The sequence below is a fragment of the Coffea eugenioides genome, chromosome 1, assembly GCF_003713205.1.
Source record: "Coffea eugenioides isolate CCC68of chromosome 1, Ceug_1.0, whole genome shotgun sequence".
Classification (NCBI taxonomy): domain Eukaryota; kingdom Viridiplantae; phylum Streptophyta; class Magnoliopsida; order Gentianales; family Rubiaceae; genus Coffea; species Coffea eugenioides.
Window position 1 is genome coordinate 39229414 of NC_040035.1, and position 16511 is coordinate 39245924.

General features: G+C 37.0%; 1 protein-coding gene across 1 annotated transcript; it reads right to left on the reverse strand.

Moving 5' to 3' along the window:
* Positions 1-9980: 9980 nt before the first annotated feature.
* On the reverse strand, positions 9981-13724 carry LOC113772299 (putative late blight resistance protein homolog R1B-16). Its single transcript, XM_027316891.1, has one exon. It carries the CDS (start codon positions 13722-13724, stop codon positions 9981-9983), a length of 3744 nt encoding a protein of 1247 aa, XP_027172692.1.
* Between the last annotated feature and the right edge of the window lie 2787 nt (positions 13725-16511).

Consider the following 16511-nt stretch of genomic DNA (forward strand, 5'->3'; position numbering starts at 1 on the left):
ATTTTGGCGTGCCCATGCCATGTTTGACAAACCAGAATAAAGAAAAAAAAATTATTTTTATTTTTAATTTTAGTCTTAATTTTTTTTGAGAAAAAAAAATTCTTGTTAAAATATATATATAAAATAAAATTATTTTCCTTTTTATCCTTCATTATGTTTTTCTTTTCAAAAATTCAAATTTTTGCAATAAAAATAATAATAAAAAATCAAAAAAATCAAAAAAATCAAAAAATCAAAATACAATTACTTCCTTTCTTAACATTCGGTTTAGTTTTTCAGCAATTCAATTTCTGAATTTTAAAAAAAAAATGTAAGACCAAAAACTATTTTTTTTTTCTTTCTTTTTCTCTTTTCTTCTTTTTCTTTCTTTCTTTTTCTTTTCTTTCTTTCCTTTCTTTCCTTTTTCTTTCTTCTTCTTCCCCGATTCCTTCTTCTTCCTCGCGCACTCCGCCTCGCTCTCTTCTCCTTGCGTGACCTCCACTTGCGCGAGTCACCACCAGCCCACGTCCACCAGCAGCTCGCCTCCTCTTCTCTCTTTCTGCTTGGTTCTCTACCACCACAATCCTCCTTCTCTGTCGCGACCCACAAACTGCCGCCACCGTCCCTCTCTTCCACTCTGCTCGCCGCCAGCTCTGCCCAGAGCAGCACCGCGCACCGCCAGCAGCTCTTCCTCCCCAGCGAGCTCCTCCGTCCAGCCACAACCTCTCTCTCCTCACACTCTCTCTTCTCCCGTACAGAGCCACTGCCAGCCCACTGCACCAGCTCGCGGCGACCACCAGAGCAACGCCTACCTCGTTTTCCAAGCTTCACCACTGTAGAGGCCCCGTCCCGGGCCTGTACACATGGCAGCCCAGGAAGGCCTGAGTTGGGCTGGACTCCGGGCCCATGGAAACCGTCCTGCGGCCCTCTGCCGTTAGGGCTCCTGAGTACAATCCCGCATAGGTCGGGACTGCTCCCCCTAGGCGCGGGATTGAGGCTATTCTGGGCAGGTTCCGAAATGTACGGAGGTCGGACTCCTAAGAAAGTATAAATAGTAACGCACAATGACTGCGCAAGGTACGCTGACTATTGGACATTTACTCCTGACTGCTGTATTTTTCGTGAACCTCACTCACCGAAAAACTAACTTGACCGTCGGAGTGCCATCGGGGACGACCTCGGGGCCCCTGTTAGTTCACTTTCTTGTTTGTCTTTCAGGTTTAGGACGCGCTCTCCCAGTCAGCAAGCCGAGCTCATCAGGACAGCTCAGTCCGGGGAAGTTCCGTGCTTCTTCAACCACTGAAGCTCCACTACCAGCCCACACCGCCAGCTCTCTCTCTCGCCTCGCTCCCACCACCATCGCAAGCTCCACCTTCAACACTGCCAACCTCCAGCTCAGCTCACCTGACCTCTGCTGCTGCCATCGCCGCAACTTCAAGCTCCATTTTCACAGTCGCACCTCCCTCAGCTCATCTCTCTCTCATCCAATCTTCGCGCAGCTCCTCCTCCCAACCCATAGACGCAGCCGACTGCTGCCTGAAATCCATGACAACCCAACGTCCACCTCTGCATGCAGCCGCCGCTGCCTGCTGCTTCCTCCATCGCGAGCCACTAGCTCGCAAATACAAGCTCTTGCCCATGACTGTGAGCTCGCGCAGCCACTGCACCTCCACCCTCGGTCTCGCTCCTCCCCACCTAGCTCGCCTCACCTACTGCCGCCGTCACTACCCACAACCAGCTCAGCTCCACCGTCCGCCAGCTTGAGCTAGCTCGCGCTAGCTAGCGAGCCTCCACCCGCGCGTCACCACCTGCCAATTTTTGACAGGTGAAGGTATTGCTATTTCTCCATCGATTAGTACTGTCCAGGATCTTAAATTGCTGGAATTTGCATTTTTTTTTTCTCTTGGGTCTTCTGATTGATAAAGGCAGGAGGTGACTTGGGGATTTTCTGGGGTTAATTTTGGGTGGAATTAATTTTATTTGCTGCTCCATTTGCGGATATTTTCTGGTGTTCATTACATTGCTGAATAGTGTTTGGGTTTTAACTACTTGAGGCTTTTATTTCATCTGTGGGGATTAGATTTGACGGCTCTTGTGCCAGTTCATTTGTTTGAGAATTGTTGGGGGTGATTTGAGAGTTACTTGTTACTTGGGTCCTATTTTAATTTTTGTTATTTTGTGGTCTTGATTGGTGTGTTTGGATTTATCAGCGCTTTGGGTTGGTCATTTGAGTTATTTCTGATTGTGGGTAACTCCTTCCTGCATTTGTTTGTTGATTTGAATGGTTATTGGGGTTGGTTGAGTGTGTAATTAACTGTCCAATTAGAGAAAGTTATTGAGATTTTGGGTGGTATTATGTCTAATTGCTGAAATTTGATGATTTGTTTAGACATTAACACTACTTATAGTTTGCTCAAGTCAACTTGGTTGGATGTCTTTTGCCCGTTAAACTTAATGGTTGCATTGTTTGGGATTATTTTCGGGCATTAATTGAATTGATGGGCATTAATTGGGTCTCAAATTGACTAATAGACAGGCCACAGTGGTTATTACAATTGTTATTGCTTTGAATTTGTTGGTTCTAAATTTTGTTGAAAATTGTTGTCTGTTGTTGATTTGAGTGATATTTGGAGAAAATGGTGAAACCCAAATCCTCTTCTAGGTCTAGGACACCTAGGACCTCTCGGCCTCTCCCACCTCAACCTACCATTCCCGCCTTTGACCCCTCGTACGATCCCTCTTCCTCTGGGAGAAGGGCTCGCCTTGGGAGACAGAGAGGCGTCCATATTGCTGACCCTTCACATTTTGGTGGTAATTTGAACTTCACCAGAGCCGCCGACAAACAGCGATATGCTATTTGTTGTGAACGGTGAATTATTCCTTGCCGCTATCAGGACGCCGCCACCTTAAGTCTTTTGAATATACCAGTTGACTTTGACCGATTGATTAATGCCATCGGGTGGCGTCCCTACACATATATTGTTGACTGCCCGGCATTTGTTGAGTTGGTTAGGGAGTTCTATACCACATTTGAGTTTAACATTTCTACTGGTTACACAGTCTCTACCCCCAATGTCATTCGTTTTCGATTAATGGGTCAAGAATTCCACCACTCCATTACTGATTTCAATCTAGTCTTTGGTTTTATTGATAGGGCCTACGCCGACTCTCGTGAGTATGCCGAGAGTGCTTGTGACTACGTAAAGCCCTTTTTCTCCCGCTATAGCTATTTTTGGAAAGAGATGTCCGTGGATCGTGATCCTTACGACCCAAGGAAGTCCAAAAACTCTTATCTCAAAGACCCAGCTTCTCGCTACATCCAACGTTTCTTGGCTTATAGTTTTTCAGGCAGGCGAGATAGTTCGGGCATTTTGTCTAAGTCGGAGTTTTTCTTTATTTGGTGCATGCATAATAACATTAAAGTTAATTTGGGGTGCTGGCTAGCTTCTCAATTCAAGTCTGTTTTAACTAAAAAGAAGAGCCCCTTGATTCTTGGATCATATATTACCCACTTGGCTGTTAATTTGCATGTGCTTGATCTCTCAAACCATGATTTGCATGTAGCATGTCAAATGGAGCCCTTAAACATCCCTTGTCTAGAGAAAATGGGCTTGGCTAGGAAGGGTGACAACGGGTGGGAGGTTCCACCACCGGGACCGTCTTGTATTCCACCTCGTTCATCTTGTGCCCGTTCCTCCATTGCTAGCGGTGACCCCGGCCCTTCGACCTCCGCTCCACCTCCTCCAACCCCAAGGGCTGATGACTGGCACCAACTCCAGATACGAGTTCAGAAACTGGAGGCTCAGGTAACCAATATTGATGCGAATGTTCATAGCATGACGCAGAATTTGGCGGCGTTTATGCACCATGTGGGTTTTGAACCTCAACTTGCACCTAACCCGCCGCTGTTTTGAAGACTTAAGGGGAGTTTCGTTGCCCTTCTTTTTATTTTTACTGTTTAATTGTCACATTGAGGGCAATGTGTGCTTTAAGTGTGGGGGGAGATTTGGATTTGACTGGTATTTCTTTAATTTGCTGCTTATCTTACTGTTGTCTTGATGAATAAATGTGGCATCTCACTCGTCTATTGCTGGTTATGATTTATTCTATGAATTTAATTTAAGTGGCAAGTAAACGCATGTTATCTTGGTGAATATCATGAGTTTAATGACTTGGTGCAAATTGTGGTTAACTTGTTTAGGCAATATAAATATTTATTAGCAATTGTTGTATGGATTGGGCAATTGTTGATCTTAGTTCTCCATATTAGGAGATGACGTGGGCCATGATCTTTAATTATCTGGTATTCTGGTGCTTTAATTGTGATTAATAAATGACTCTACTCCGCTAGTGCCGTCACCCAGTAACCGGGAGTTTTCACCACAAGTGTCGACTTTCGCGTCAAAAAGTGGAGATATCTATGAGTAGTTAGTCCTGAAGCTGTGAAAAGTTGAGTAACTGGGCTCTTTCATCTAAAAATGTCAGAGTTCACGTCAAAAGACTTGAATAGCTTGGGACTGAGCATTTATCGAAAAATAAATAAATAAATAAAAATAAAAGAATTCTCAAAAAAAAAGGAAAAAAAAATGTGTAAGCTTATGATCATGTTGGCCTGCCGATCCTTGTTCTTCAATGTTGAGATTTTGGGTGTCAGTTGACCCAATTGCTAACTTTTGCTAGTTTAATATTTTGATTTCTTAGACGAGTTAGCTATGAATTGGACGAGTTTATGATTTCAGGAGCTAACCGGGAGAAATATGTCTTGACACTTAGCTACTAAAACTTGATTTTGGGATAAACGCAGCTTGGCAATAAATGAAATGAGAGTTAGCCATTGTTGAATTTAGTTGTTCCCATGCTTGAGGACAAGCATGATTTAAGTGTGGGGGGAATTGATAGGGTGTTAATTGTTAGTAATTTTATTGTTAATTTTCCTTTTTACCCTTACCAAATATTGCTTTAATTGTCAATATATATTTATATTTGGTATTTGAATATAATTTTAGAAATTGGAGCAGAAACCTCTTGAGAAGATTATTGTGAAGCTTTACACAATTCCGGTGCAAACCAACGAAAAAGAATGGAATTGCATTTGGGAATTCAATTTGGCTAGACAACATATCAAAGTTGGTGGGGACCGCAAATAAGTTGTATTGTCTAAAGTTTGCTTTCTTTGCACATTTGTGGTTTTGCTTTCTTGTTGGTGAACGTGTGCACTTGTTTCAAAAGAAAACCGACAATTGCTTTTGTTTTGAGTGGAGTTGAATTGATTGTGTAGAGAAATGATGACCTCTTTGGTGGACGTGGGGTGATGTCTCCATTTGGCTGGTTTTTTATGTATGAAGACATTAGACGTGAAAGGGAGCTATTAGACTAGTTTTGAGTTTTCTCTCCAAATAAGCTCCATTGGAGGATAGAGGTAGTTTTTGGTTTTCAGAGGAGGAGTTCTTCCTTCTCTTGTTGTGTGGTGTGCAACTTTTCTTCAAAGAGTCTACGGAGACTCAAGTTTCTTTCTAAATTCTTAGTTAGTTATTTATGTATTTGATTCCAATTAAATTGCGTGGGAATTTTATCATGAGACGTGGCTAATCTTCTCATTTAGTCTAGGATCAACGCGAAGACGCAGTCCCAAATATCTGTGAGATCTAATTAATTGTACGTGTTCCTTAATTTGTTAATATTTGCATGTTTTCTATTTTAATTTTCATGGGATTATTTTGTTAATTGGATATCAAGGGCCCGATGTGCAATTTGACTTTTTAATCTTCTGTCAAATTAATCAATTAAATCCGTAATTGTTTAATTGGTTAACATTAGTGGCAACTAGTATTTTCACATACTAGGGGAACATGCAATCTGATTTAAATAACCCTCGTAGCGTGTTATTAATTTGGGTTAGGCTTTTCTAATTTTTAATGCAATTAGGAAATTAATTCCTACGGTCGTACCTAGGAGTATTTCTTGGTTAGGGGTAATCAACGGTCGTACCTTGGTTATCGATAAATTAAGGAAAAGATGGTCGTTAGAGCTTATCGGCGACTATAACTAACATGTTAATAAAATTAAGTGAACCTTCTTTGCATCAATGATCGGATGAATGGACTGTGTCTGCGTAGTTGTATCCTTGGTTAGAATTTATTTATTATTTATTTAATTGCTATTTACATTCGTATTAATTATTTATTTATTTTTGGTTAAATTGTTTAATTATTTTTAGTTTATTTCTGATAAAAATCCCCCGTGTCCCGAACTTGAAAAGAATCGAATTTTTCCCAATCCCTGTGGATTCGACCCTACTCACTACTATACACAGAAAATTTATTTTTCTCGAGTAGGTATTTATTATTGTACAGGCTCGACACCTGTCAGGTATTGTGGACTTCTTCACCCTGGTAAAGCACTCTTGACTTCAGGTATAATAAGAACCAGTAAATCACTAACCATAGGCCTGGCAGCCAGCCGTTGTTTAATGAGGTAAGATGTTTTACTCTCTCGTGCTTTTAGGCTTTAATTCCGGAAATATATATTCTTGGATACAGATTATGCAAGTTATGTGCACTTGTGCTTAACCTAGGTTACAAGAAGAGAGATATTATCAGAACCAGGTTGATGAATTTATCAGAACCATACAACTGTGTTCTACTTATCGAACAGACTACAAGAGCAAGTTCAAAATATCTGTTCTTACAACTTGGATGCAACATAGGATGTCATCAATACTCATTAAACTGAAAAGAAAAAGAACAAGTTGATGCACTTGTTAGTCAGTCACTGACAAAATGAGGAAAAACCAATGAAAATATTGACACTACTGATTCCAGTAAAATTAAAATTACACAATAACAATAATGCATTTCAAAGTTTTGGTCACTGGCTAACATTTTCTGGGCGTCCATTTGATGCAAGAATGAAGTTTCAAAACTAGGACCGACATTACACTAAAACTCAGAATTTAACTTAGAGAGCCAAGAAATGATTACAATTAAGCCAATTGACAGGAATCACTTCAACAAAAAAAACTGTCTCGAAGTTTAAACTACCGGAAAGTAAAGGAAACAAGCTCACTTTAAATCCATGATCTAAGTAATCCATGATGCCGTTTTGATTAAAAAAAAAAATTAAGGCATATAAGCTGTGCGCGTTTGTTTTGCACTAAAGCTTATTGTGTTTTTTTTTTTTTCCAAATATCACAGTAAGTAACAAAACCAAGGAAAAGTAACTAAACATATAGTGTATTTACATTACTTTTTTTCATTTTGGCATGCTAAAAAAATTGTTATGTCAAATGATCATAGTAAATCTTCACTTTAACATGCTAATTGAGATGGTTTTTCTTTAGAGATCATTTCCTTCTCTTAGATAAATTTTTCCCGTGGAAAGGAAGAAAATAGGAATCATGATAAAATTTCATTGAAAAGTACAATTAATAGCTGTTACTGTGTCATACCTACAAAAGTCTATAGCAAAAAGTTTCAAATTGTCAAAAGTAATAAATAAGTTGTAAAATACATTAAATACATGTATGAATATGATTTAAACCATAATAAATAATCTAGACGACAATGTTAGAGCTCTATATAGAAGAAAAAAAAGAACCATATTCATTTGTGTATTAACGCAAACAAGTTTGCAAGATTTAAAACTGATAAAACAAACCCTACAGTGTCTCAGTATTTGAGTGTTAAGACCTACCCTTCACTATTTCTACCTTGGCAAACAGTCTTGGAGATTTCTATAGGACTAACATTTAGAGTTTTTGTTAGTCTTATTAAATTTTAATTATAATAGTTCATGCAAATTATAAAATATGAAATCAGTGGCACAAAAAATCATTTTCATTTTAGTCAAAGTGAGTAAAATTTTACTTTTTGAAGGCTGGAAATGACATTCTTGATTGAAATGGTGAAAGAATGAACTTAACTTGCAATTTGGCATTTCTCTCTCTTCTTTACTAGCACTTAAATAGAAAGGTCTTCTTGAATTTTGTTCATCAATCTCTTGGGTTATTAAGGATTACAATCTACCATTTTTTAATTTAGTTAGTTAAGGCTTTGATTGATGCACTATGTTCTTAATCACTGATCATATTTTTTCCTTTGAAGAAAAGGAAAATACTAAAACTATATTTAAAAATAGAAAGCACAAACTTTTATTGTTAGGAAAAGTGAAGTAAGAAAAAATAAGGAAAAAAAACTGATAGCCTGGTAGGAGCTACAAAGATAATGCTTCATTTCTTCAAATTAAGTCACATGATGTTTTAGTTTCAAGATTGAGACAATAGATGATTAGTTGCAATAGTGAATAACTAATTAGTCTCAAAGAGTTTTCAAAAAGTATATACATTGATCAAATGGTTGAGGAAAATCTAGAAACTAGATGACCACAAATATTGATGAGAAACTATTCACAACAAAGAATAAATTTACATGTACAAGTAACATAACTTTGTCAAGGTAATTAAACATCTAGTAGAAAGAAACAAAATAAGTTTTCATCAGACGTTCTTCGTACTGCGTATTACATGAGATAAAATAAAAAAGAATTTGAGCTTTGTGGTTAATATGAACTAAGACTTGAAACAAATGTCAAAATGTGTATATTCCAAAATTAGAGGTAAATGCATTTCTAAAAGTCAAAATAAAATATTTATGAATGCAAATAACATTTATTAATATGGCGTTGTCACATACATTTATTATTGTAGTACTTTTTTGACATAATATATATAGGAAAAAGGTAGTTAAAAAAGATAAAAATATGATTTGAGAACGTTTTTATGATGTAATTAAAATTTTATTTTCAAATAATTACATATCCAAACAATCCCATAATGTGCATGCTTGCTTCATCTTTATAAATTTTATTATGAAGGAAATGTATGAAATTGAAACAAATTAGATAAAAAGAAGTTTACGCTTCCCACGCAATATTTGGAACCATATTATACTAAAAAATGTGCTGATTGATTCTCTCTCATATGGATAGTGAATCATTTATTAGGTTACTAATGTATTATATTCGCATTAAAAGCAATATATTTCTATAATTCATGTTATCCACGACTAAACTATACTATAACCAAAAGATAAACATTTCAAAAGAATATGAACAAATCCAAAAAAAACTAGGATAGGAAATAATGAAAGAAAAAAATTTTAATCAACCATTAAATAGTTTGCCTAATTGAGGATGCAATTTAAGAAGTTTATGAGTTTTAAATTTTTTTAGCTTCCAGTCGTATTACATAAATTTAAAAGTTAAACGAGTTTTGCGCAACAATATACACGTGCAATGCACCTGCTCTTTCCTAGTGTGTGTATGTGACTATATAGTGACTATATATATATATATATATATATATATATATATATATATGTTTAGATAATCGTGTCAGCTCACGAGCTAATAAGTTGAATATCTTTGAATTCAAATTTGAACTCGAGCTTGAACTCGAGCTACTACTTGCTCGACTCGTATGCAGCCCTACCGTGCAACGGATAGTTTGAGATCAAGTAAACTAGACACCAACTCATCTCCACTTCATTTCAAAATCTGTTGATTTTAAAATAATGGATTCTTTGTGCTTCAAAAAACAGAGGGTTATCTAAATGAAAAGAATAACGGAAGAAGAAGACTGCAAATAAGTACTAGAACTCACAAAAATTTTTCACAATGATACAAAAGTTGAGGAAGGTTAACGTTCATTATCCTTTTAATAGTAAAATGGCAATTTTACATCAAGTATGGTATCTTGTATTGCAACGATATTCCATATCCGGATAAATAAACCGTGCCATGTCAAATATACCTCAAGCGATATTATTACTATTAAGGGATTTTGAACACATCATTGTGGAGAAAAAATGTACAAGTCATCACTATCAAATATAAGAGCAAAATACATGGTAATCATGTTGGTTACCTCTACCTAAATCTGGGCCAACCTATGAAACTGTCCGTGGTGATCAAAGCACACAAGTAGATTACGAATTGGTTCTTCCTCAAACAAAAATCTGGAAATCCTCATTTCCAGAGTCTTTTTGCTCTTCCTCAATCTCCCAAAGTGAACTTACAACCGAATCTGAACAGCCGTGCACCTCAATCATTTCAAGAGTTGAAACTTCCCCAAAACAAGAAGGGACTTCTTTCAGTCTCCAGCATTGAACCAAGACTAATTTCCGCAGACGCGGGAACTGATCAGATGAGCATTTCCATCGAGATATACGCAACTGTTCCAGTTTCAAGTATTTGAGCTGAGGAAACTCAAATCCTTCCAGGTCCCATGTGTCCTGCAGAGAGACTTCACGATCTAATTTGATCACCTCAAGACTGCACAGTTTCCCAATCAATGGAATTTCACTCCAATGGAAATATGACAGACTCAACTTCTTTAGACTCATCAACTGAAAACGAAACTCAAGATGGTACCTTCTCGGGTGATCCAGCATGAGCTTGAGCGATTCCAATTGGCTCAGAAAGCCCATTGCCACAATCTTATTACAATCTCCATTATATTCCTCAGATTTGAAGAGCCTGCATTTTAGTCTGCGGATGTTTGGGAATTTTTCCAATATCTTTTCGCTTTGTACCGAACTAAGGACCAGAACAGAAATGCTGTCCAAATTATGTAAACTCCCCAGGTTCTCTTCAGCCCAATTAAAAGTAAAACCATTTCTTGCGTCTAGTCGCCTCAATTTCTTCAAATTCCATATAGTATCTGGCAGTAGGACATTTCCGTCTGCTTGGACGATAAAAGTTTCTAAATGTGAGAGATTGCCTACTGATGAAGGGATGGAGTTGACTGAAAGATGAATTGCCAAGTACCTCAGCTCAGAAAGCAACTCTATCTCGCTTGGAAGTTCACCATGTAGACAAAATTGTCTCAAGTCCAATACTCTCAGACGCTTGAAAAAGAGAAATAGGAATTTAGGAAAACCACTTCGGAGCATCTCATCCTCCTGAGCATAGAACATCAGAGAGTTCACACGGGTTGAGCATAGCCTTGAGTCCGCAAAAATATCCTGCCCTGAAAAAATGCATAACCTTTGCAGATTGCGTGGCTCATCAAAGGTGAAAAGTTTATCATCTCCATGTAAAAACTGCAGAAAATTTTCTTTCTGGGCTTTTACCAAACAAAACTCGTGCAACAAATCATGAATGCGGCAAGTTCTAACACCACCTAGGGATCTTTCTTTGGAAACCATAACCAAGCTTCTGCTTGTCAGTTCATATATGTACTCCTCAGCTACATCCTCCAAGCTCTTTATCTCACTTTCCTGGACAAATCCTTCAGCGATCCATAAACTCATCAACCTCCAAGAGGGAATCTCTCTGTCTTCGGGAAATGCTGCGAAGTAGAGAAAGCATGGCTTTAGATATTCAGGTAAATGCTGGTAACTCAGCTCTAATACATCCATGCACTGATCTGTAGCACAAACAGCACTTAAGCTTAGTCTTTCCGCGACCTCTATCCAACCATCATCTTTCTCCAATCTAGCAAGAATTCCAGCTACCGTAACAATCGTGAGAGGTAAACCCTGACAATGTCTGGCTATCTGCATCCCTAGATCACTGTGCGCTAAAGGAAAGCCTTTTTCTTCAGGTAGCTTCTTCTGCAGTAATTCCCAACTCTCCTTATCAGTGAGTCGTTGAAGATGGTGAATTGTAACATTCTGGTTGATTTCCAAAGCCACCATAGGAAGTCGACTGGTTAAGAGGATTCTACTTCCATTGGCATTATCTGGGAAAGTTCTTTCCAACGCATTCCAAGCCTCACTACTCCACACATCATCAAGAACAATGAGATACCTAATTTTCATCAAACGTTGCTTTAGTTTTTCTTCCAACTCATCTTCATTCTTCTTTGAATATTCATCACCAGAGTGGTGTTTTTTTCTTTGTAGCTGATCATCAAAAAGGTCAGGGTCCATACAACTCAAAATCTGAAGCAGCACATCTTTATGCTGATAGAGCTGAGAAACAGCACACCATGCACGGATATGAAAAACGCATCTAATTGAAGGATCATCATAAACATTTTGGGCCAAAGTCGTCTTACCTATTCCAGGCATACCAACAATGGAAACAAACCCCAACTGCTTTTGTCCTCTTGTAAGTTTGTGAATTATTGTGGCTTCATCTTCCAGCCTCACCCGAACTTTGTTGGTTGTCCTGCTCACACTATGGGCTTCCAATCTATACTTATTGTCACAAATGTTCATGGCTTCCATCTTAGCAAGATTAATCTCTTTAAGTTCTTCCCTGATGGAATCAAATATGATTGGAGACCTAAAATCTGGAATGTCTCCAATGAACAAGGATTTAACTGTCAGCTGTGTCTCATGCGCCGCCTCCATGACACGTCTCCGAAGGGCTTGGTTGCTCTGGTCCACACTGATCTCCATCAAAGATCTTAATGATGCAAGATCTTCTCGGATAGTTTGAATTTGATCCTTTGCAAAAGCAATTGAACCAACCTCACAACTCGGCAGCTCTTTCAGATTTTCTAGGAGAAAATCCATAAAACCAAGTTCATTGTTTCTTGGAAAGATGAATGTCGATGTAACTACTTTTACAAGCTTAATCTTTCCCACGAAGTTGAGAAGTGCCAAATCAAATTCCTTGGCCAAGCCTTCTTTCAAGACGTGCAAAAAAATTAGGCAAATTATGATTCCTGCTTCGTTGACGGCAGCTCGAATGAGATCCTTCACCTTTTCATGAAGCCCATCAAACTTCTCCGGGTACTTCATAAGAATGGTTTTCAAGAATCTTAGTCCCTTATAGAGCAGTGGTATTTGCTCCTCAAAATTGATAATCAACACAGCATCACGACATAGTAGCTTATCAAGACTGTCCAGGAGAAAAAAAACATGGTGCTCCAATAGACGTCTGTTCGTCGCCAGAATGTTGGATGATCTTTTCCAGTCTGTAGCTGTCAAGACTTTGATGTAACTCTCAAGCATCTGGGGTTCAACAGACATGACTTTTGCCAGCACCCCAGAAATCTTTATTTTCATTTCGCCACGCACGGTCGCATCCCTTTTGCGACCTGTGGAAATGAAAAAGACGCTTGCTGCAGCATTGACTGCCACAAGTTCCAAATGAGTCAAGAGAACCTTCAACTGCCCGTGCTGAAACCCTTTCAATTCTGCAAAGAGAATGAATCGTTTGAAGAATTCTAGCTTCTCTTTAATGTATGAGATCAGAGTTCCCAGGTAGACATTGCCCAAGTCGAGAAGATCTTCCATATTTGCCAACAGCAGGTCAATGAATTCCCTAAGTTCGTCTCTGGATTGCAAGGAGTAACCCAACGCAGTGATGTTGGAATAGGATGCGTTGATTTTTTGTGTGAAAGACCACAAGCTTCCCCGAAATTCTTCCACCATCCCAATAAAATAAGCTTTCATGTGAGATCGTGGATAGAATCGTTCCTCTACTCCAAGACGAATGGAGTCCAACTCCCTTCCTATTCGGTTAACTGCATCTTCAAGGCTATGCAACAGAGATCCAAGACTTGCATTTTCATCAGATTTAAAGTAGAGAAATATGCTACGCATGAAAGATCCAAGAGATTCCCAACTGATCAAACGATTGCTGCTCCTCCAGTACTTCCGAGCACACAAAACAAATGTTCTCACAAGTCTTAGATCCGTCCTCAGCCCCGTCCACAGATGAGATTCTACGTCCAGATCTTTTGCCAGATGCTCTAGAGCATTTAAGACTCTATCAACCGAAGCACAGCCCATCTTTGATTCTTTCTATCCTCTGCAGCAATGGAAGACACTCGAATCCTTACCTCCTTTTTTTCAACTTCAGCCAACACGAACTCCAGGAACTAATCTACGCTGCTGAAAACTAAGCGGTTCCTCTCTCAATATTTCGGTAAACCCCTTCCTACAATGAATGAATGGAACAAGATCTCTATCTTCTTTCTTCTTTTTTTTTTTTTTTTTTTTTTTGTTGGGTACACAAGGGCAACTGTAGATCGACTGCCTGGCTCCTTTCTTCCGTGGCCGCAGGGGAAAGGTCGCTTTTACGCGCAACACAGCAGGGTGGCGTTTCGAGTGGAGTTTTCTACCAAATATTTTTTACATTTTTCATTCATCTTTTTTTTCAGTTTTCGCATATATTAAATCGTAACAGTATATTTTTCACAAAAACTTCAAAAAATTACAATTCAAATGGAATCATACCCTCCTCTTTTGATAAAAGAAAAAGGAACATTTTGCAAAAGGAAAAATCGTTTAAAATTTAGTCTCAATCTAAGTTTTGAATCACTTCTTACTCTAAATTGATCAAATAATTCACACACGGTCGTTGTTTTAAGACAAATGACTTGATTCATTATAAAAACAAATGACTGGATCCATTATTCATTTTTGTCCCCTCAGAAGTAGGATTTGACTTATATCATAGTCATTTTTCTTTAAAAGGTGAAATTGGATCCAAATATTAATCTTTGTCACTGAAAAAGAAAAAAAAAAGCAGGATCTGACCTTTTTATACATAAAAATGACAGCATGTGGATCACTTTGCAATTTCAACTAAAAAGCAATTAAAAATTTAAGTTAGGACCAAATTTTGCTTATTTAAATTTATAAGGAATACAAAATTAATATTTAAAAATAAAGAACAAAAAATTTTATTTGCTTAAGGTTCCATTTGATAAAATTGAATATGCATTCTGAAATCTGAAATCTGAATACTGAAACAATTACTTTGCTAAATTTTAAGTACTAAAAAGAAATATATGAATACCTGAATTTTAATGCTAAATCTATTGATACTATTTGATAAACATTTTATAACTGAATGCTTAGTAAGTTAAATTTGATAATTTTGCTCTTATATCTTTTCATCCAAAAAATAAATAGAACCAGTGATTTAATTAGTATAAAATTGCTAGGTATGAAAATGACAATATTTATTTTTAAATCAAATTAATATAAAAATGAAATATATTATATGAGGAATATAGAGAAGATGTGAAAGTCATTAAAAAGGGAGAAAAGGGAAATAGAAAACCATTAGATAGAGAATATCAAACTGTTAAACTAGATAAGAATTTTGAATATAATTAATAAATAAGAATAGATTCGGGAGATAAGATAAGGTAATTGAAATAATTCTATTGATTCTTATCAAAATTAAGCAATCAGTTAACATTCTTGTACTCAAAAAATATACACAAGTTCAGCACTGCTTAACAAGTTCAGCAGATGGATTTTCATTTATCAAATACTCAAAATATTTGAATGTCTCAAAAAGTTCAGTTTCAGCACTTTTTTATATTATTAAATAGACCCTAAATGTTATGCACTTTTTGGATAGAAGATTATTTGGGATAATTTTTTTTAAAAAAAAATATTGTAGTATTTTTTTTGATATGATGTATGTGAGATAAAAAGATGATTAAAAAATATATTGATAATGTAAGAAAATCAATGTACGTAAATAGGGTATAAAGAAGGTGCAAACCAACAATACCGTAAATTTCTACTCCTACAATCACTGCTTTACAGTTTGATTGCACTATCACTTGTCTCCATCCTTCTTCTTTGCGCTTTCCACGACGCTATTATATTAAACCATTAGGGAAATTGTCAATGCGGAAACCAAAACTTTTTAGGCTAAATAACCAACTACTCCCATGTGGTTTCGCATACTACCAAATGACTCTCTTAACATTTTGAAGTTTCCAAATAACCCCACATAATTTTATATAAAGGGAAAACTTGACGAAAAGCAATTTCCTATTAGTTGAAATGCTAGTATTAACCAAATGAGAACTAAATAGATATTTGTGTTAAATTATATGGAATCAAGTGGATATTATATTATAATTTTACCATATGCATTTTAGGATTGTGCCTAGATACAGAGATGCACTTTTCGCTCACTTTTTACTTTGCATAAAACCATATATGAGTAACGTGAATATTCTAAAACATTAGAAAAGTAGCATGGTAATATGCAAAAACATAGGGTGTTTCTAGTAATTTAATCTAATTTGTACATAAAAGCATAGTTATTAAATTCGATCCCGATAAACTTTTGAACTTCAGTTGAACAAGAACTGTAGTAAGTATTCTATGCCGCTGAAAATCAATTGTTTTCCTTCTTTTTTCGCAGAAAAACTTTGAACTTCGGTCGAACGGGAACTAGGAGGTATCCTATCCTATGCTGCTGTTTTTGGGTGCTTAGTGCTCTTACTTCTATGAATATTTTGGTCAACCCCTTCTTTTTCTTAGTGAAATTATGAGCAGAATGAAACAAATCCGCCGATTCAGGCAGCCATGTCAAACAATCAGGGAAATCATTAATGGCGCAAAAAAGAAAAAAAAAATCTTCTCAAGCCTCATTTCCATCTCAATTCCACGGGTAACAGCCTATTTGACCAGAGCATTAATTTCTTAAGTTTTTTTTTTTTTTTGTTAAGTAGTACCCAACTAAATTAATAAAGATGTTAAACTTTGACTCAATGATGAATAATTTTTTATGCATTTAATGTCAACTTGACAGACGAAGCATTC